This window comes from Hyperolius riggenbachi, chromosome 6 (assembly GCF_040937935.1).
Source record: "Hyperolius riggenbachi isolate aHypRig1 chromosome 6, aHypRig1.pri, whole genome shotgun sequence".
NCBI lineage: Eukaryota > Metazoa > Chordata > Amphibia > Anura > Hyperoliidae > Hyperolius > Hyperolius riggenbachi.
The window spans coordinates 53,306,645-53,329,073 of NC_090651.1; the positions used below are offsets into that span (position 1 = coordinate 53,306,645).

Here is a 22,429-nt window from a genome sequence, read left to right on the forward strand (position 1 = left end):
TTTGAGCTGCATTTACCTCATATAATGTCTGCCCCGTGTGCTGAACACATTCCTGACCCTGTGGGCTTGCACACTCATGTTACAGACGCATTGGTGCTAGAAGCTTTGTTTTTTTTTTTTTTTTTCGTACTAGAAAGCAAATGTAAGGTAACTTAATGTGTGTGAGGCATGGAGCTACCTAAACCAGTCCTGTCTCCTCGTGTGTTGTGCAATGCTGACTGATGAACGAGTGAAATAATGCATCTCTGTTCTCTCTTGCAGCTTCCCCTCCTCGCTATGTGTTGGTCTTGGCCAGGTCAGTAAGTCGTAGCTCAGTTACGTGCGGCCCGGTGATGTTGTGCTTGAGGAACTCCATGTAACACTGACTCCTCTTGTCTCTCCTGCAGATGCTAGCAACCGTGGTCGTGCTCTGGGTGGGAAAGGCTCTGAGGGTGTTGAATTTTCCAGACTTCGACAGGCACATACCTCGAAAGGTGCGTCTGCGTGTCTTTGCCGTGCTTTGATGACCTGCATAATGTGAAGTGAATTATGTACTGTGCAACAGGCAACTTATGTTAAGTCTATGACAGTGAGGCCAGCCCACCCCATATGCAGATTGCCAAAAACTAGCAAACTCTCAGCATTTTTTGCTAGCGTTTACTACATTAAAGGGGCACTACAGCGAAAAACTGTAAAATATATGCAAACACATACAAATAAGAAGTACATTTTTTCCCAGTTTAAGATGAGCCATACATTACTTTTCTCCTATGTTGCTGTCACTTACAGTAGGTGGTAGAAATCTGACAGAAGTGACAGGTTTTGGGCTAGTCCATCTCTTTGTAGGGGATTCTGAGGGATATATTTACTTTCAAAAGCTCTTAACTATTTGACATTCCTGGACGTGAAACTCACGTCCAGGAAGCCATGTGCGCTCCTGCGCGTCCACGTGCTCCCGGCCGGCGGTTTGTTAGCCAGTGAATCAGTGAATCGGGCAACGGTGCCCGATCACTGATTCCTCTCCCCCGCAGAAAAAGCGACAGCTTCTCTCGGAAGCTACGCTTTTTCTGCTTCCTATGTCGCTCTAAGCGTACGTGGTACGCTTAGAGTGACGTCACTGTAAACAACTCATGGCTGCCATCTTGTGGCCAAAAAGTAAACTACATCTAAATGTTAAATAAAAATAAAAATACACATATATTTACAAAAGAAAATACAATTTCAATCCCACCCTCCCAGAAATATCCACATAAAATGTTTAATTAAAAAAAAAAAACATTACAATTAAAAAAAAAAAAAAACACAAATATTTACCTAAGGGTCTAAACTTTTTAAATATCTATGTAAAGATGAAATATTTCTATTTTTTATTTTTTTTTTTATTTTTTTTTTTTTATTATAAGCTTGTAAATAGTGATGAATGCAAAACGGAAAAAATGCACTTTTATTTCCAAATAAAATATTGTCGCCATACATTGTGATAGGGACATAATTTAAATGGTGTAATAACCGGGACAAATGGGCATATACAATACGTGGGTTTTAATTATGGAGGCATGTATTATTTTAAAACTATAATTGCCGAAAAGTGAGAAATAATGATTTGTTTCCGTTTTCTTCTTATTCTTCCTTTTTAAAATGCATTTACAGTAAAGTGGCTCTTAGTAAAATGTACCCCCCAAAGAAAGCCTAATTGGTGGCGGAAAAAACAAGATATAGATCAGTTCATTGTGATAAGTAGTAATAAAGTTATAGGCTAATGAATGGGAGGTGAACATTGTTCGGATGCATGAAGCGAAAAACGACTGAATGCGAACTGGTTAATGAATGGCAGTTGCCCTGTCCAACTGCCAAAAAACTGTGTAGGGAGCAGGGAAGCTGACCAGCATCATTGTTTAAATCCTTTTTAGGGAATATCTTTATAAAGAATAAAAGCCTTGCTGAGAATCCCCTATGAAGAGATGGACTAGTCGAAAACATGTCACTTCTGTCAGATTTCTACTGCCTACTGTAATGCCGTGCATACACGGCTCGTTTTGTGCGCCGGATCAAGCCAGCGGCTCGATGCCAGCGCATACCCGCTCGTCCGCGCGGATCGATTGCCGCTCGTCCCCGCCGGCGCTTCCTTCTCACCGCTCGATTCCCTGCCATTGTCCGCCGGCGGGAATCGAGCTGGCGCGGGTCGAGTGGCATGATCGGGCCAGCTGAATATTATCAGCTGGTCGATACACTGTACAGAAATGTACCGTGTATCCCCAGCATGAGTGACAGCATTATAGGAGAAAGGTAATTTATAGCTCATTTTACACTGCAAACCATGTACTTCCTATTTGTATATGTTTGCACATATTTTAAATGTTACAGTTTTTCGCTGTAGTGCCCCTTTTTGCAATTTGCATTTTTTTGGGGTGTGAATTTTTTTTTTTTTTGTGTTTTTGTTTTGTGTAAATAAAGTTTTTAAAAGTTGCCTGAACTGAGGCGGGGTTATGTAGTCTGCCATATTTATTCCTTTTAGGCCTCCTTTTTTTTTTTTTGTGAGGGGGGGGGGGGGGGGGGAGGCATTGCGTTGTGACTTTAACGTCGCATCAAAACGCAACGTCCTACTGTGCAGGAGGCCTCAGACCAGGGCTTCCCAACTGGCGGCCCGTGGGCTGGATGTGGCCCCCGGGCCGCACTCACCTGCCTGGACTACTTTTTTTTATTTATTTATTTTTTGTCAGGCCCCCCCCCTCCTCTGGTGATCCAAAAGCACTGTAATGGCCCCAGACCAAATGCTTGGTACACACCATGCAATTACCCATCATACAGGTCGAATCCATAACTTCTGACAGTATCTGACTTCCACACGTTTTTCTGATAGATTTTGTATAGAAGTGATTGAAAAATCGATCGGAAATCAGATCAGACTTGTTGGAAATGATCGATTCTGACAGGAAATTGCATGGTGTGTACCGGGCCTAAAGGCTGACAAGCTAACATGTGAGAAGCCTCCTTTAGAAGCTGCCACCATAACTCTGTCATGTGCTAGTTCTGGTGCAGCAAACCGGAATTCGGTTAAACTGAACCAGTCGCCAAAGCTGAAATGAATTAAAGTAACCCAGTCGCCAAAATTGAGGGGCGCCTTGTGTATCCTGTACTTCCTGCATATCGTACACACTCATCACGTTTCATAACTATAGTCAGGGCTCAAATGACTTTAGATGATTCCAGTATTTGTATAGCGCTTTTCTCCTGTCAGACTTTAAGCGATTGTGAGGCAACCACTTGAGCGCAGACAGTAGCAGTGTTAGGGAGTCTTGCCCCAAGAACTCCGCACTGAATAGGTGCTGGCTTACTGAAGTAGGAAGAGCTTAGATTTGAACCCTGGCTGCCTGTGTCAGAGGCAGAGCCCTTATGCTAGGTACACACGATGCAAATTTCTGTCAGATCGACTATTTCCGATCAATTTTTTTTTCATAGAAGAGAATGGAAAATCGGTCAGAAATCAGATCGAACATGTTGGAAATAGTTAATCTGACAGTCATGCTGGGAATACACGGGTCGATCCGGCGGCCAATTAGCCGCCAGATCGACCCCAGCTGCGTCCCCGAGTGGTTTGATCGGGCCAGCTGAATATTATCAGCTGGTCGATACACGGTACAGAAACGTAGCGTGTATCCCCAGCATAAATCTGTCAGAAAATTGTGTGTACCTAGCATTAACCATTCTTGACTGGAGTGGTTTATCCAGATAACATCAGTTAAACTTGTCATTGTGTATTTTATTTTCACTGCGCATACTTTGCAGACTCCACACCTGCAAACAATAGACAGCTGATGGGCTACACCCTGAATTCATTATAATGAATGCATGAGGTCTTACTTGTACTTACAGGTCATACTATGGTGATGTTTACTGGTCTGCTTACCATTGTCATGCACTGATCAGCTAGGTGACTCCCTGCAAGGGGCTCCCCAGGCATGTAGACCTGTAGTCTATAATGCTGGGCATACACGGCGTCAAGGGAGGATTATCAATCGAGCCTGATGGTTCGATTGATAATATCCAACGTGTCCGATCAACGCGGGGATCGATTCCGCTCTCTATCCCCGCGGGCGGACAATAGTGGTGAATTGAGCGGGTGATGAGAAGCGCCGGCGGGGACGAGCGGTAATCGATCCGCGGTGACGCAGCGGGGGTCGATCCGGCGGCTAATCGGCCGCCGGATCAAACCGTGTATGCCCAGCATAACTGGACCATTCGAAGTCTCTATAATGATGGGGGACAATGGATACCTTGTTGTAGTGGAGAGTGGTTGCAATACAGTAACTTGGTTTATGGCCTGTATCCACTTGTGGTGAATTCTGCAGTGTTTCCCCGCACGGCGAGAGAGGAAGGGGAGATGCTGGCTATCTCTTCCATGGCACACCGGTGTGATTGGGAGGGCAGGCTGCAGGCATCTGAACCTCCTATAGTCCTGCATGGCACAGCTTAGGGATTTGGGCTGCGTCTTCACAGCACAATGGGGGTTGCAGCCGAATCTTAAACGGGACGCATCTCCTGGTGGAAAACGGCCTTTACGGGTATATTGGTTCAGCATGTGTACGCACCGTTGTGTACAGACTGCACATATTAAATATAGCACAACTGAAAAGTTCTTTTGGCCTTGCATTTCTGGGTGGGAGAGACAGCATTTCTTTATAACTGCACTATTGATTTGAGAGCAGGTTTTGAAACTTTCGCATGGCTTTAGCACTCCACAATCGAATTAAACAAGACAAACTCCTAAAGTCAATCAGCATGATATGGAATCTGGTCGCACAGGTGACAGTATTGCACGCACTGTGGTTGCACAGATGACAGTATTGCACGCACTGTGGTTCTGTTGCACAGATAATGGCCTCTGGTTCTCCTACAGTTGGAAAGCAGTGTCTGCTTTGGCTGCCTGTTGCATTGTTTCAGCGGTGCTGCAGATTATTTACAGCGTGGATATACTGGCTGAAATTAGCTGGAATCTTCAGGCTTGTAAATATAGCGCAGAAGATCGCGTTTCATTCAGTTGTGAGACGGAGCTGTCAGAATTCGCAGCCTCAGCTGTGGTCATATCTCTGCTGTATACTTTGTAGCGACATGTTGGTGTGACGGGTGGTTTGTGTGTTATCTGCACTGACAGTAATCTCAAGGCTTTGTTTCTCAAAGTTGGCCATAACCAGATTCACCCCCCTCAATTTCCAAAGCCAACGGTATGGTTTGCTGCCATCAGCTGACTTTGAGTGACATGCACATTAAACACGCATTGGAAATGAAAAATTGTCTGCAGAAAACTGCTGTAGCTTTGGTTCACACTGTTACCCTTTCCATAAAGCAGAACAATACTGCATGCTATCCTCTTACCCTCTACATAGGGCAGAAAGTGAAACAGAAGTATGTGGACATAGTTTCAGGCCATAATACCCGCATATCTGACTGCTAGCGCACATGGTTCAGGTGTAGCGCTCAACCTTACTAAATATATCTAACTGCTAATGAAAGATTTAGTGTGCTATCTACCAATTTAACATAAACAAAAAAATAAATTGTGATTTGCACGATTTAGCCCTTACGCAGACCTTACAATCCTATATCCTAAGCCGCCCCCCCCCCCCCCCTTGTGCGCTTTGCACTATTGCGCATGCGCGCTGACTGTGTGGCAGTGGTCACGTGCGGCGCGAGGGTTCTGACAAATTACTAGTTTAGTAATAATAATAAAGTGTATTATATTCTATCTCAGCCTGGTGGCACTTAGAGAGAGAGACGCACACCACCTTTTTTATGTTCCCCATGCAGCCAGGCTGACATTCTAACCTCTGATCTTTGACCTTTTATTTCAGACATTTCCTCTTCCTCTCCTGTACTTTGGAAATCAGATCACAGGATTGTTCAGCACAAAGAAGCTAAAGTGAGTATGATCCACCTCTTTTCTCCCGAGTGTGAACAATCTGGCGCCCGATTAAGGTTGCACAAAACGTTTTTTTTTTTTTTTTTCCCCTTTGAGAAAGTGGGTAGATTTTCAGATAAAGGACGGTATTTCTTCCAGTCATTTTTAAGGGGTACCGATTTGCTTTAATATGACAAAACTGCATCAGTTGAATGCATAGCAGGTGCCAGGAGATTGGCCCATAGTGTCTTGTATACCTGTTGGTTTACAGTCCCTTAAACTGAAGTCCTGGCCAATGATGAACGTGCATGCGTTTTATTTATGTCACGCTATTATTTTTAATCTACAAACATTTCACCCTATTTAAAGTAGGATTATGCTTCCAGAACTACAATTTCAGTAAATTCTCTTAGGCTTTGTTCACATCTAAAATCACAATCGCTGATGCCAGCGTTTTGTGAGTTTATTTTTAGGGTTTCCCTGCGCGCTACAATTTTTTGTAATGTGCTTTTCTAAGTGCTTTTGCACAGGGATTTATCTTTTCACTTCCTGATGCAAGTCAGGAAGTGAACTCTTTGACCCGGAAAATAATAAATACAATGTATTTATTCTTAAAAGCGCTGGGGAAATCGCTATACAAAGTGTTTTTTTTAAGCGTTTTGCGATTTTTCCCTATACCTTCCATTGAAGCACATCTCCCCAAAAATGGTACAGGCAGCGCTTTGGTGAGCGAATCTGAATTGAACCACTCATATGTGAACAATCTAATAGGGAATCCTTGCACAAATGCTTTTAGGGTGATTTTGCAAATCGCCAGCACTTAAATAAAAAAAAGCGGGTTTGAACAAGCCCTTAGCTACAAAAAAGAACATTTGAAAGCACTCCCTGTGTTTACAAGGAAAAACAAAAGTTTTTTGCTTTCTTAAAACAGAAATAATTTGTGATAATTCAGGTTGGAGTGAGCTTGAGAGGTCTCCCAGAGCAACACTGCTGATTATATGCAAATTAACCATTGTACCCTTAGCAGCTAAACACACCTCCAGAACCGCTGGAATGCAATGTGTCAATTTGTTAATTTGTACAGAGCCATAATAATCCAACATGCAAACAGACTGTTTCGGATTGTTTGATCCTCATCAGTGCATGGCATGGATTAATTTGGCTCTATGGAATAGGGCTTTTAGGACCATTGTAGTCCCTTACACACTTCAATGAGTTCTGGGTCACCATGAGCTTGCTGGTTAGTCTGTGTTTACAAAACATGTATTTTCACTGCAGAGAGTAATAGAAGCTTGCTTATTTCTGGCTAATCTGTAAATGTAATCCTTGCTGGCTGAAGCTCTCTGAGGCATGTGACTTCAATCTGCCCCTCTCCTTTTCTGTAGTAGAAGGATAAATATAATAGTTTTTCATCAGTTTATTTTCACTTCTGGTTCACTTTAATCCCAGTGAAGTAACTTTTTCCCCCTGAGGGCAGTCTGATTACCCCGTAATTTCAAAGACTGACATTTGCAGCCACTTCTGCTGTGTATATGTGACTCTTCACTTTCCCTGAGTCTGAGGCAAAGGTGGCTGCAGTCACCGTTACATCCTGTCCATGCTGTTACCATTATCTTGTGACCTACACATGGATTGCTTCAGCAGTAACTAGCGCCTCCTGGCTTGTATTTCAGGTCCACATGTTTAATGCATCCTCCAAACCCAGCACCAGAGAACTCTTTCCTATGCTACGTACACACATGCGACAACGATCGTTCGTTAAGAACGACGAACGAACTTTTAATTGATGAAAGAACGACCTAAGTAAAGGTAGTTTTAAAATGTGTGTAACGATCTGATCGTTAGAACGAACGTTACATCACAGAAAGCAACTATTGCGCCTGCGCATAAAAATGAGAAGTTCCATGGAGAAATAGTGAAATGCGCATGTCAAGCCTAGTACGAACGATCGTTTCCAACGATGTACTACTTTTGCAAACAATCGTCGTTGGTTAAAATCCGCCGAGACAGAACTTTCTTTTGTAGCGATTTGGCTCGTTCGTCGTTTGCCTTAATAGTCGGTGGTTCGTTTTTTGTAACGATCGTCGTTGGTAAAGATCGGGGAACGATCGTTACAAACGACTATAGTCGCATGTGTGTACGCACCTTTAGTCTGAGCTTCTAAATGTCGGCTTGGAAAATACAGTCCCAATTATCTTCCTGCCTCCAGGGAAGGTCATCTTATTGCCATTCAGAGACCCAAGGATGATGGTGATCTGCAAGTGATAGCTTTTAACCTCCTTGGCGGTATGGAAGAGCTCAGCTCGTCCATGACCGCCGGAGGGCGCCGCTCAGGCCCTGCTGGGCGTTTTTTTTTTTTTTTTTTATTAAATGCGCAGCAAGCACTTTGCTTGCTGCGTGTTAGGGGTGATCGCCGCCGCTGCGCCCGCTGCGTAAGACACCCCCACCCCGAGACCCCAGCGCAGCCTGGCCAATCAGTGCCAGGCAGCGCTGAGGGGTGGATCGGAACTCCGTCTGTCGTGTCACGACGTCATGGCGACGGGGGAAGCCCTAAAGGAAATCCCCCCCCCCCCCCCCCCCCTTTCAGAACGGGACTTCCTTACGCGGGTACGCGCCGGCGGCGTTCACAAGGTACAGGCGGACGCCGCAGGGAGGGGGCATCATGTAGCTAGGCTAGCTACATAATTTAAAAAAAAACCTGCTGCGCCGCCACCCTGGCGCATGTAATAGAACGCCAGGGTGGTTAAAGGACAAAATTAATTCTAATAGGTGTACAATAAAAAATTCTTGCTCAGTGCGCAGTCTATTGACTCTTTTGGAATTTCTCCTTCAGGGCCCTTTTATACTTACTGCGTTGCAGCGTGTTAACTTTTTTTTTTTTTTTGCTTTCTTTACTGCAGCTCGTTGCAATGGCTATTAGTCAATGGAACAAAACACACTGCCTGCGATATGATTTTAACCACTTTACCCCCGCCTTTACGAATTTCTCCGTAATTAGGGATGGACGCAAAACTGAAAAAAATGCACCTTTATTTCCAAATAAAATATTGGCGCCAAACATTGTGATAGGGACATCATTTAAACGGTTTTATAACCGGGACAAATGGGCAAATACATTTCATGGGTTTTAATTACAGTAGCATGCATTATTTAAAAACTATAATGGCCGAAAACTGAAAAATAATGAATTTTTTTCCCACATTTTTCCTTTCCTATTTTTCCATTAAAACATATTTAGAATAAAATAATTCTTGGCATAATATCCCACCTAAAGAAAGCCTAATTGGTGGCGGAAAAAACAAGATCTAGTTCATTTAATTGTGATAAGTAATGATAAAGTTATAGACGAATGAATGGAAGGAGTGCTGAAAGGTGAAAATTGCTCTGGTGCTCAAGGGGTAAAACCCCTCAGTGGTGAAGTGGTTAACCTCTTGCCAACCACCTAACACAGGATGGTGGCGGCAGAGCGCCTCTGTCGTTCCGCGAGGAGCGAGATTTGACGGGCTCGCACTAGCTCCTGTCAGTAAACACCGGGTCCCAGCGATCGGTGCTGGCAGGCAGTAATCCTGGAAGTGCCATGGTGTGTGTGTTTAATTCTATTTTTCGTGGTTCACACAGTGGGACTTTTCGGCTCCAGTGCGGTGTGATCCAAATTGCACCGCACCAAGCATACAGGGAGTGCAGAATTATTAGGCAAATGAGTATTTTGACCACGTCATCCTCTTTATGCATGTTGTCTTACTCCAAGCTGTATAGGCTCGAAAGCCTACTACCAATTAAGCATATTAGGTGATGTGCATCTCTGTAATGAGAAAGGGTGTTGCCTAATGACATCAACACCCTATATCAGGTGTGCATAATTATTAGGCAACTTCCTTTCCTTTGGCAAAATTGGTCAAAAGAAGGACTTGACAGGCTCAGAAAAGTCAAAAATAGTGAGATATCTTGCAGAGGGATGCAGCACTCTTAAAATTGCAAAGCTTCTGAAGCGTGATCATCGAACAAGCAAGCGTTTCATTCAAAATGGTCAACAGGGTCGCAAGAAGCGTGTGGAAAAACCAAGGCGCAAAATAACTGCCTATGAACTGAGAAAAGTCAAGCGTGCAGCTGCCAAGATGCCACTTGCCACGAGTTTGGCTATGTTTCAGAGCTGCAACATCACTGGAGTGTCCAAAAGCACAAGGTGTGCAAAACTCAGACATGGTCAAGGTAAGAAAGGCTGAAAGACGACCCCCACTGAACAAGACACACAAGCTGAAACGTCAAGACTGGGCCAAGAAATATCTCAAGACTGATTTTTCTAAGGTTTTATGGACTGATGAAATGAGAGTGAGTCTTGATGGGCCAGATGGATGGGCCCGTGGCTGGATTGGTAAAGGGCAGAGAGCTCCAGTCCGACTCAGACGCCAGCAAGGTGGAGGTGGAGTACTGGTTTGGGCTGGTATCATCAAAGATGAGCTTGTGGGGCCTTTTCGGGTTGAGGATGGACTCAAGCTCAACTCCCAGTCCTACTGCCAGTTTCTGGAAGACACCTTCTTCAAGCAGTGGTACAGGAAGAAGTCTGCATCCTTCAAGAAAAACATGATTTTCATGCAGGACAATGCTCCATCACACGCGTCCAAGTACTCCACAGCGTGGCTGGCAAGAAAGGGTATAAAAGAAGAAAAAAAAATGACATGGCCTCCTTGTTCACCTGATCTGAACCCCATTGAGAACCTGTGGTCCATCATAAAATGTGAGTTTTACAAGGAGGGAAACCAGTACACCTCTCTGAACAGTGTCTGGGAGGCTGTGGTTGCTGCTGCACACAATGCTGATGGTGAACAGATCAAAACACTGACAGAATCCATCGATGGCAGGCTTTTGAGTGTCCTTGCAAAGAAAGGTGGCTATATTGGTCACTAATTTGTTTTTGTTTTGTTTTTGAATGTCAGAAATGTATATTTGTGAATGTTGAGATGTTATATTGGTTTCACTGGTAAAAATAAATAAATTGAAATGGGTATATATTTGTTTTTTGTCAAGTTGCCTAATAATTATGCACAGTAATAGTCACCTGCACACACAGATATCCCCCTAAAATAGCTAAAACTAAAAACTACTTTCAAAAATATTCAGCTTTGATATTAATGAGTTTTTTGGGTTCATTGAGAACATGGTTGCTGTTCAATAATAAAATTATTCCTCAAAAATACCACTTGCCTAATAATTCTGCACTCCCTGTAAAAGAGCCCTGAAAGTAACTGGGAGTTTTAAAAGTAAAAAATGTAGATACTTTCCTCAGGACAGGAAGCCCTTGGACACTACAGATGCTCCCTCGTCCATCCATTCCAGTGCTGGGACCCTCAAAGTTCCGCGGAGATGGCTCATGCCTGCGCAGTCGCTTGGGGCTTCGGCTCGGTGGAAAGAGCCAAGCCCGTTCTGCTCCATGCTAGTGCACAAGCTGCCTGCACAGTCTTTGCAGGGGTCTCTTCACTGAAATGGCATGGAGGAGGGTGACTGAGGAAGCCACGCCTCTCTCCCCCCCATCCCCCCTCCCTTAGGGTCCTTTTTTTTTTTTTTTTTTTTTTTTTTTTTTTATACCCCTAAAACAGGGGAAGGAGATGAATGAATTGAGTCATAGGTGGGCTAGATGCTGCTTGTTGTCTTTGGTATCCCTACTGTTCCCCATGCCATACTTGGGTTGGAGTTTTGGGGGTACAACATGCCATTTACTTTCAATAGTAAAAATACTCTCAACCGTAAAATATTCAATTTCCAATGCTAAATGTCTCATCCTGTATTGTATAAAATGTCTTCTGCCTGTCATGACTGGTCAGTATTCTTGTGTCTATGGAGTTATGCCTACCCCTTGTTATAAGAAATAGACGTTAAAGCAAACCGCTACTGAAACTAAACTGATCAACCAGTGCTGTCCGACTGGCATGCTACATCTCTTTGCTGCCTTTCCACCGCCTGCTCTGTCTCTTCTGCACACTTGAGTACATGTTCTCACCCCCCCCCCCCCCCCCCCCTTGCAGCCAGCCATTCAAAATTGCACTGAGTGCGTCAGTAGCGCTGTCACTGAGGCTTTTAGTATTCCCCAAGCCTAGCCAGGTATTGAATGATCCCCTATAACTTATGGTGTACCTGAATTTACATAATGTTTACATTTTTAAATTAATGGCTGATATGTAGATTCTGAATTTGGAATTCTGGTTTTGTTTTGCAGTCTCCCAATGTTCACAGTTCTCCGAAGATTCTCAATCTTGTTTACAATGCTTGCAGAAGGCTTCTTACTCAAGTAAGTCACTCCCTGCCATTGGGTTTCTTTCTAGGAGATGCAAGGTGGTGTTCTTCCCCATTATGTACCCTCTTATCACTAGCAATGTTTTTTGTTAAGTAATCCCTGATCTGGATGACGTTACCTTCAGGAGTCAAAATCTGTGAAATGAAGTCTGTGTGCAATCACATGATCTGTCAGTATTCACACACATTTTAGAACGGTCCCAGAGGCCTTCCTAAGAGGAATCACACCATGAAGACCAAGGATCTCTCCAAAACAAGTCTGGGACAAAGTTGTTAAAGAGACACTGAAGCGAGACTAAATCTCGCTTCAGGTCTTATATATAGCAGGGGCACGTGTGCCCCTGCTAAAACGCCGCTATCCCGCGGCATAACGGGGTCCCTTCACCCCCAACCCACCCCCCGCCAAAAGTTGGTCGTAAAATGGTCGTAGGGAAAACTCTTCCTGGAGGCAGGGCTAACGGCTGCAGCCCTGCCTCCCAGCGCGTCTATCAGACGCGCATCGCCGCCTTTCCCCCGCCCCTCTCAGTGAAGGAAGACTGAGAGGGGCGGGGGAGAGGCGGAGATACGCGTCTGACAGACGCGCATGGGGCAGGGCTGCGGCGGTTAGCCCTGCCCCAACCAGGAAGCGCTCCCCCGCTGCACGGAGGGGGTTTGGGGGGACAGGGACCCCCGTTAAGCCGCGCTATAGCGGTGTTTTAGCAGGGGCACGCATGCCCCTGCTAGCTATGAGGTCTGAAGCGAGATCTATTCACCCTTCAGACTCTCTTTAAGTACACGTTAGGGCAGAGACACACCACTGAGTGCTTTTTGATCCGTTTTTGTTTTTAAAAAACGCTCCTTTTTAAAATCACGTCATTTTGCTGCAATTTGACCACAATGTTAATACAAGCTAATGGACTCGTCAGTGTGTCTCTGCCCTGATGGTTGGGTTATAGGGAAAAAAAAGACTTAACCATGCAAGAGTTGCAGAGTTCCATGCCAGAATGTGTTCATAGGACCTCCATAGAGGTGGGCTATATGGAAGAGTGGCCTGAAAAAAAGCCACTACTTGGCCTTTAAAGCGGTATCGTCACCATAAAAATCAAATTTTAACAGCAACTGGTTGGGGTGTATTAAGTGATAAAGATGCTAATCCTGCATTCAAAACTTTTTCTGCTGTTATGATTTGGAGTTATCACATACGGAGCACTGGCTTTTTTTTTTTTTTTTTTTTTTTTTGAAAGTATAATTTTTATTCATATTTTTCATATAAACAAACACAAGTGTGCCAGCCAACCATGGCGGCACTCAAACAATTATAACATTAACATGACCATTATCCATTCCAGATTGGATTCATAGAGTACATTGTCGCTCCACACCGTGATTTAGAAATGAGAGGATATCATTCTAATGAAAGACAAGGGTGGCATGACTCAAGTACATCTCCCCACAAACATCCAGGAAACTTTTTTGCAGCGTTTAATCTTCAAATTTTAGTTTGTAATGCAGGATCCAACAAGACCACGTTTTCTTAAACTTTTTAGGGCACTTTCTCTTAAAGGGACTCCGAGCAGTGCAAAAACTATGGAAAGATGCACATCATTTGAAAGCTCTCTTTCTCCTCTTTCCAATGATATATAAACCGCCACCCTACGTCTTTTAGTTTTCACTATTTTCGCGATTGAAATTGCCGGGGCCGCGATTTCGATCGCGAAAATAGAGAAAACTAAAAGGCGTAGGGCAACGATTTAGGTGTCGTCAGAAAGAGGAGAAAGAGAGCTTTAAAATGATATCCATCTTTCCATAGTTATATTGTATTACACAGGGCGACTTTTTGTCAAAGTCAGCAGCTGCATTCAGCAGAATGGAGCTGCTGACACTGGGGAAAGTGTCGTCCTGTGTAATACAATATAACTATGGAAAGATGGATATCATTTTAAAGCTCTCTTTCTCCTCTTTCTGACGACACCTAAATCGTTGCCCTACACCTTTTAGTTTTCTCTATTTTCGCGATCGAATTCGCGGCCGCGGCAATTTCAATCGCGAAAATAGCGAAAGCTAAAAGACGTAGGGTGGTGGTTTATATATCATTGGAAAGAGGAGAAAGAGAGCTTTAAAATGATATGCATCTTTCCATAGTTTCTGCACTGCTCGGAGTCCCTTTAAAGGGACACTTAAGTCAAACAAAAAAAATGAGTTTTACTCACCTGGGGCTTCCAATAGCCTGCTGCAGCTGTCCGGTGCCCTCGCTATCTCCCTCCGATCCTCCTGGCCCCACCGGTAGCCACTTCCTGTTTCGGTGACATGAGCTGACAGGCGAGTGATTCTTCGCGTTCCTGGCCACAATAGCGGCATCTATGCTGCTATATGGTATAGGATATATGCTATAGCAGCATAGAGGGTGCTAATGTGTCTGGGAACACGAAGAATTACTCGCATCCCCAGCCTGTCAGCTCCTGTCACCGAAACAGGAAGTGGCTGCCGGCGGGGCCAGGAGGATCGGAGGGAGACGGCGAGGGCACCGGACAGCTGCAGGGGGCTATTGGAAGCCCTGGGTGAGTAAAACTCATTTTTTTTTATTTGACTTAAGTGTCCCTTTAAGGTATATGGGTTTGATAATAGCTAGCTCTTTATGCACATATGAGGACCAGTCCTTTTTACTGGGAGCTAGAGCCTGCTTCCATCTAAGAATAATCATCTTTCTGGCGTATGCAACAAGGGACCTATATGCCTGCATTTTATGAGTAGAGAGCGTGTTTTCGGCCAGACACCCCAATAAAAGATGCTCAGGGCTCATGTCGAAAGCCGTTCCAAATACTCGCTGAAGCTCTGCGTGTATCTGTGACCAGTAGGAGCATGTACGTGGGCAGAGCCACACTATATGAAAAAAAATCTGCAGCTGGTTGCTGGCATCTACCACATCTTCCTGAGGCAGCGGGGTCAATTTTGCATAGTTTGGTTGGCGAAATATAGCTCCTGTGTAAGAATTTAAGGGCAATAAGACGGTCCCTTGCTGCTACACCTGTCGTGACAAAATATCCCAAAATATTACTCCACATTTCTAGAGTTGGACTAGGAATGTCTGCCTGCCATGAACAGAATAATTTGTCTATGTTAGTCTGCCCCTTAGAAGGGAATGTTTTGTGTATGACAGAGGCAACATGCTCCAGATCCTTTTTGATAATCTCCCCCTCAGTGGTATGGGTCTGCACCAGCAGTGTTCTACCTCCCCTGAGGAATTGTGCCTTAAAGGCATGCTGCAACTGCAGATACCTGAAATACATACTGTAAGGGATACTGTTATCCTGCCTGAGAGAGGTAAAGGATTTAATTTGATGATTATCTGTCATGTCTTTTAGTTTATAAATCCTATGATCTGCCCAGTCTGGCACCGTTAAGAATTCATGTAGTGATGGGTTCATCCACAGTGGGGTATGAGGGGATATCTGTCCAGGCCGTTGAGAGATTTTTAGTTTTTCCCATCTCTTGACAGTTACTAACATTTGGCGTGGCTCTAGGGATTTGTCTACTCCCTCTAAATGGTATGCTGGAAAGAGCTAAGAAAGATCACATTATCTCTGCTTCCAAGACAGTTGCTGGATTAGCTGGGGATTGCTCAAACCACCATCTGATGGTGACTGCAGCTGAAGCCCAATAATAATGTTCAAAGTCTGGTAACCCAATGCCTCCACTGGAGCACTGGCCCTTTAGTAGTCGTGCCAAAGAATTGCATGCTGGGGGTTCTTTTTATCTATAATGTATTCCTCCTCCTTTCCTTTCAGCTGCTTATCTGAAACCTAATCCCCCTACTCACTTGTGTTTACAAGCAAGGCTGAGGCGACTCAGCGATTGGAGGAGACAAGAAAAAAAGTAAAGGGCAGAAATGACATCACGAGTTAGCCTTAACTATGGGCAAAAGACATGGCCCCCACCAGGAACAGAATTCTTGTCATTTACTATATTACATTCACTGAAATCAAAACGTGGACAGTATAATACATGTGTTATGTAAGTAGATCAAGTATTTATCTACTTATATATGTGTTTTTTTTTTCCCTGGCATAGTATGGCTGATCCTACTGCTTTAAAAATAAGGCATGCTTTGAGTTTGCCAAAAGGCATGCGGGCGACTCCCAAATGTATGGAGGAAGGTTCTGGTCAGATGAGACTAAAATTGATCTTTTGAGCCATCAAGGAAAATGCTATCTCTGGAGCAAACCCAACACATGCCATTACCCTAAGAACACCATCACCACAGAGAAACATAATGGCAGCGTGATGCTATAGGGATGTTTTACAGCAGCAGGGGTTTCAGTCGGAAGATGGATGGTGCTAAATAAAGGGATATTCTGAGCAAAATGTGCCGGTCTGCAATACTGGGACGGATGTTCACCTTACAGCAGGAAATGACCTGGAGCATACTGCTAAACCAACACTCGAGTGTGTTTGAATGGCCTAGTCGAAGTCTAGACCTCAATCCAATAGAGTATCTGTGGTCAGACTAGGGATGATCAAGGAGATGCATTTAATTCTGAGTTCATGCAGGATTGTTCACATTCTGAATACAAATATATGCGGCTTGAAAATGGTCTATCAATTTAAACCTTGGTGGTCCATTTTTGAGTTGCATACATTTGCATACAAAATGTACATAATCCTGCATGAACTCTTGCTGTTCACAAGCAAAAACCATCCAACATGAAGGAGCTGGAGCAGTTTTCCTTCTTATTGCCAGTGCACACCAAAAACCGCTAGCTTTTATTTTTTTTATTTCTTCTTTCTCAGAACGATTCTAGGCATGTTTTAGAGTTTTCATAGCATGCCTAGTGTGGTGTATTGTTTTTTTTTTTTTTTTTTGGTTTTTTTTTTTGTGTAGCAGACTTTATATTTTGTTACAGTACAGCTGTGACTGAACAGCTTTTGTAACAAAAACGCTTGGAAAATCATTCTGATCTAGCGCTTTTCAGAGCGATTTTCCACTCTACTATACTTTACTTTGAGACAGAAACGCCTCAGAAAACCGCAAAAATGCTGCAGGACCATAGTTTGCGTTTAGAGAAAAAACGAACCGCTCTGGTGTGCATCATCCCATTCATTAGCCAAGCGTTTAAAAAAAAAAAAACCGCTAAGAAACCGCTCTTGGTGTGCAACAGCTCATAGACTTATCCAAAGTAACTTGCAGCTGTAATTGGTGCCACTTTACTACGTATTTACTTTAGAGGGAGTGAACAGTTTTGCATGCTGAAATTTGTGTTTTGGTTTATTTGCTTCACAATAAACCAAATGATCTTCTTCAAACTTGTTTTTCTGTGTGGGTTTTTATTTATTTATTTTTTTTTAATAAATATTCCCTCCTTTTTGTACAGGAAGAAGTTTTCTCGCAGTGTTCAGATGACAGTATTCGCTATGATATTAGGGGCTTTTATCGCTGCCAGGTGAGTGCAAATGGGTAAAAGGTTCAGTTTTTCAGGCTCCTATTTTAAAAGAGAACTAGTCCTAAATATGAAGTCACTCCTACCCCATTTTAAAGGACCACTATCATGAAAATCTGTAAAATGTTAAAATCTATGTGTACACATACAGATAACACTTGCAGTCTGCCAGAATAAAATGCACTGTAAATTACATTTTCCCATGTTTGTCATTTATAGTAGGTAGCAAAAATCTGTCATGTTTTGGACTAGCCCATCTATTCATGGGGGGGGGGGGGGGGGGGGGGAGATTACTAACATTTACTTTTATCCTTTTACAAAAGTGTTTTTTTTTTTTCCTCCCTGGAAAGGCTCTGTATGAAGATGCCACCCAGCTTCCCTACTTGTTCGCACACTATTTTGGCAGCTGGACTCAGCAACTGCAATTTGTGCTTTTGAAAAATAAAGAAAAACCAGAGCATTCCCCATGAGGAGATGGACTAGTCCAAAACCTGACAGATTTGTACTTGTAGGTTTATTCGGATGTTGCTTATCTTAGAGCAGAGGGAAAGTTCTGAGTTCAGGTCCATTTTAATAGCTGAGTGTGTTTTTGTCAGTCTTGTGTTAATCACTCAGCAGCCTGTGTGAGGTTCCTTTTTCCGCTTGGAAATGAATTTGCGTGCAAAATTGTGATGTGATATGATTGTGCCAATATCCTGAAGGCCAGTGATTGCGTTTCAGGGAAAACCTACTCCTAGTGGTGGAAAGACAGCGCCACAATTTTACATGAATTACGGTGCTGTTGCGATCGATAAAACAGCCCCCTAAAATCGTAATGCGCCGAGTAGAAAAAGGGCCCAAAGGGTACAGCGTATCGGATGTAGGGTACAGTGAAAGTAATGGAAATGGCGGTGGCCATTTCCATTAGAATCAGAATCATTTTATTTTGCCAAGCATGACTGAGTCAAGGCCGGAATTGGATTTGGCACAATGGAGCGGTACATAGAAAGAAAGGCAGGAAAAACGTTAGAATGACAGTAATACCTCATACTCAAATATAGACATACACAAATCTACAATCAACAATAGATATACATATAGCTCAGTATTCATCTTTCAAAAAACACACTGCAGAAGCCTACCGCTCCTATGCAGGTGGTAGGGCGCTGATAGAGGGTGGTAGAATGTTAAGGAAGTTCAGGAGGCTAGCGGCCATAGGGAAGAGAGTTCTTGTGTCTGGTGGTCTTGGTGGTGATAGCCTGAAGTCTCCGACCCAGTGGAAGTGGGGTGAAAACGGTGGCCTGGGTGAGAGAGGTCACTTGCAATCCTCAGTGCCCTGGCTCGCAGTCTTCTGTTATACAGGTGGTCAAGTGGGGGCAGAGGTCTCCCAATGATCCTCTCCGCCGACCTAATGATCCTCTGTAGTTTGTGCCTGTCACTGGCGGTGGCTCCCACATACCAGACCAAGATGGCGGAGCAGAGGATCGATTCAATGGTGGCAGTGTAAAAGCATGTAAGAATCTCCTGTGCCATGCCGAACTTCCGCAGTTGGCGGAGGAAGAGTCTCTGCTGGGCTTTCCTTTGTGTTGACGTGATGTTGACCCTCCTCCAACTGAGATCGCTGCAGATGGTGGTGCCCAGCAGGCGAACGCAGGGCACGCTGGTCACCTCGGTGCCATTGATGTAGATGGGAGGTGAGGTAGGCGCCGACTTCCTAAAGTCCATTATAAGTTCGCCGGTTTTGGCCGTGTTGAGCACCAGGCTGTTCTCCTTGCACCAGTAGCATAGTCTTTCCACCTGCTGCTGGTAATCCTGGATGTTGTCCTTGGTGACGAGGCCAACAATGGTGGTGTCATCCGCAAATGTTATGACTTCGACAGTCTACCGTGGATCTGCAATCATTTGTGTAAAGGGAGAAGAGCAGCGGGGACAGGACGCAGCCTTGGGGTGCCGCCGTGTTTGTTATCACTTCCTGTGAGTAGATGTCCCCCAGCCTGACAACTTGGGATCTGTGAGAGAGAAAGTCAATGATTCATAGACTTAGGGTGGAGTGGACCCAAAGTGTGGCCAGAACATTCTGGAGGGTGCGTGGGCATATAGTGTTAAATGCCGAGCTGAAGTGCTATCTGATTGCGTCATGATTTTGTCCTGAGCACATTTTGGGTGCAATAGAGTGCCTGTACGGAGTATAATAATCACAGTAGTGGAAATTTTATTGGGAAACGCGATGGCAACACAGAGGCGATTATGTTTCCTAGTGGGAAAGAGCCTTAACTTTGTAAACTAAGGACTTGCACTGTCATTATTTGCTCCAGGAGCTCCATCTGCTGGCTGCCAAGTGGATAGACATGCAGTATATGTGTAATTGGTCATACCGATGTGCTCACTAAGTAGAGGAAATGCTGCTCCATATACTGTTCCCTCTCATGTTGCCATTTCCACTCTTTTCTTCCAGCGCTGACCTGGCATTTGACGTTGAAGGGTATTTGTTCATCCTGCTAAATGACATCTTAACAGCGGCCAATGGTGCTTATATGATGCAAAAGCTGGATTCCAAGGTAAGTTCTTTCACTGCTCTTTGGCATGCACACTACAAACACATTGTACTCTTCAGCATTGTAGCAGCCAGAACTCCCCGATCCTCTCAATCCTCTCACCAGGCTCTGTGTAATCATTCTGTAACAGGGACTTTCTGAAGAGGTTTACACAAATGTAATTGCTCACCTCCCACTTTCAGGCACAGGTGACTCTGTTGTGAGGGAGACATGAGATACAGAGGCAACCATATAGATTTATTTTTAAGAATCCTCTGCCTCCAATACTGTAAGCCACTGACCCAGACTAAAGCCTTGTACACTTGCTAGCTAGTTGTCGGCTGGGGCTGCCAAGAATCTGGGTGTTGCTGCACACACGCTAATCATCCTCTGCATCGTGTAGCAACCTCCTCGACTGATCATCTCTGCTGAGGGCATCTCCTCTCCTAGTACATTTTGTTCTGTGTGGTGCCATTTTTCGCCTCCCTCCCCCCCCCCCCCCCCCCCCCCATAGGCTAGTATTGTCTGTACATCTTCAGCCCGTCGCACCCAAGAAGAAGAGAAGCCTCTGTACCGGACCTCCTAGCCGCTGATTGGGGCTGCACACCTTTTCAAGCATGATTGCGGCTGTACTGCACCTGCGCAGGTACGCTTGGCTACGGCACAGCTGCACTCGTGCTGCAAGAGGAACCGTCCTGCTGGAGGGTTCCGGGCGGCAGCAGCAGCAGATGACGCCATGGAAATCCTCATTAGAAGCCAGATGCTTGTTTACTAATTATGACTGATAAGGAAATGTAAACATTCTTGGCAGTGCTGAAACTCAGCTGCACACCTAGAAGAAGCAGAGAGGTGAGAAATGGTCACTAGATAGATTTTAATATACTAATATAGCAGCTATGCAGTAGCCGCTTTCAGAGCATCTGCACTGTAATTTATAAACAGACAATGTTGCGCACAAAAGCAAATCCTGTATGCGTAATAACAAGTAGGACAAACCTTTTTATTGAATGTTATGCATATTTAAAAGTGGAATAAAACTCTGACCTATCGGGACAACTGATTACACTAACTACATACATCAGGGGTGTTGCATAAAATCTACTTTTAGTCAAAAAGATCAGGATGGCCAGGGAATTGGTGTCCAAAAAGCCACCTTCTGGAACAAAGCAAATGGGCCTTCGATTGGATAATTACTACATGGATGAATATGTGCCGAATAATGAAGTCAGCTTACTGAGTATACTGCATGACCAGGTTATTCTGTCAGTGAATTTCTTCTTCCCTGATGGCATAAGCATATTCAGAGATGGCAATGCCAGGATTCATGTGGCTCAAATTAGGTCTTTAAAGAGAATCTGTACTCTGAAATTCTTACAATAAAAAGCATACCATTCTATTCATTATGTGCTCCTGGTCCCCTCTGTGCTGTTTCTGCCATTCTCTGCTGCAAACCTGGCTTGTAATTGCCAGTTTTAGGCAGTGTTTACAAACAAACTAACCAGCTTCTAATAGGCTCAGCTAAGCAGAGTGTGTTAGTCACACAGAGCCTGCAGGGGGTGTGTACAGCTTCTAGCTAATCACAAGCAGCCCTGCACATTCCAGTCTGACTGCCTCAGCCTGACTGTGCCGACTATAGAGAGAAGATTAGATCATATAACAGAGATAACACAGCTACTGTGCAATTAGGAAAAGCTGCAGTAAGCCAGACCACATTAGAAAAGGCATAGGAACTTATAGCATAGAAGAAATAAAGATAAACAATTTGTTACAGAGTCTCTTTAAAGGATACCCAAACTGACATGTGACATAATGAGATCGACGTGTATGTACAGTGCCTAGCACACAAATAACTATGCTGTTCCTTTTTTTTTTTTTCTTTATCTTCCTGAAATAGTTAAATATCAGGTATGCAAGTGGCTGACTCAGTCCTGACTCAGAAAGGAAGTGACTACAGTGTGACCCTCACTTATAAGAAATTCCAACTATAAAACACTTTCCTAGCAGAAAAAGGCTTCTGAGAGCAAGAAAGGGGTAAAAAAGGGGAATTTCTTATCAGTGAGGGTCACACTGTAGTCACTACCTGTCTGAGTCAGCCACTTACATACCTGATATTTAATGCTTTCAGGCAGAGAAAGGAAAAAAAAAGGAACACAGCATAGTCATGTGTGTGCTAGGCACTGTACAAACACATGTCTATCTCATCATGTCACATGTCACCTCGGGTATCCTTTAAGGGTGCATGAGATGTCCTTTATTCTCACACACGGATTGAATGCCAGAGTCCAGACTTTAACCCCATTGAGAATCTGTGAGATGTGCTGCAGAAGCATTTGGGCAGT

At 44.0% G+C, this 22,429-nt stretch overlaps 1 protein-coding gene across 1 annotated transcript in view; it reads left to right on the top strand.

The window, feature by feature from the left end:
* The window catches only part of SLC35D1 (solute carrier family 35 member D1), a 52,185-nt gene that overhangs the window by 13,079 nt on the left and 16,677 nt on the right, over positions 1-22,429 (top strand). The window contains exons 2-7 of the mRNA XM_068239271.1: positions 262-295; positions 387-473; positions 5,829-5,896; positions 12,087-12,158; positions 17,512-17,580; positions 20,012-20,114. Of these exons, the coding sequence (XP_068095372.1) occupies positions 262-295; positions 387-473; positions 5,829-5,896; positions 12,087-12,158; positions 17,512-17,580; positions 20,012-20,114 (433 nt within the window). The remainder of the gene's footprint in view (positions 1-261; positions 296-386; positions 474-5,828; positions 5,897-12,086; positions 12,159-17,511; positions 17,581-20,011; positions 20,115-22,429) is intronic.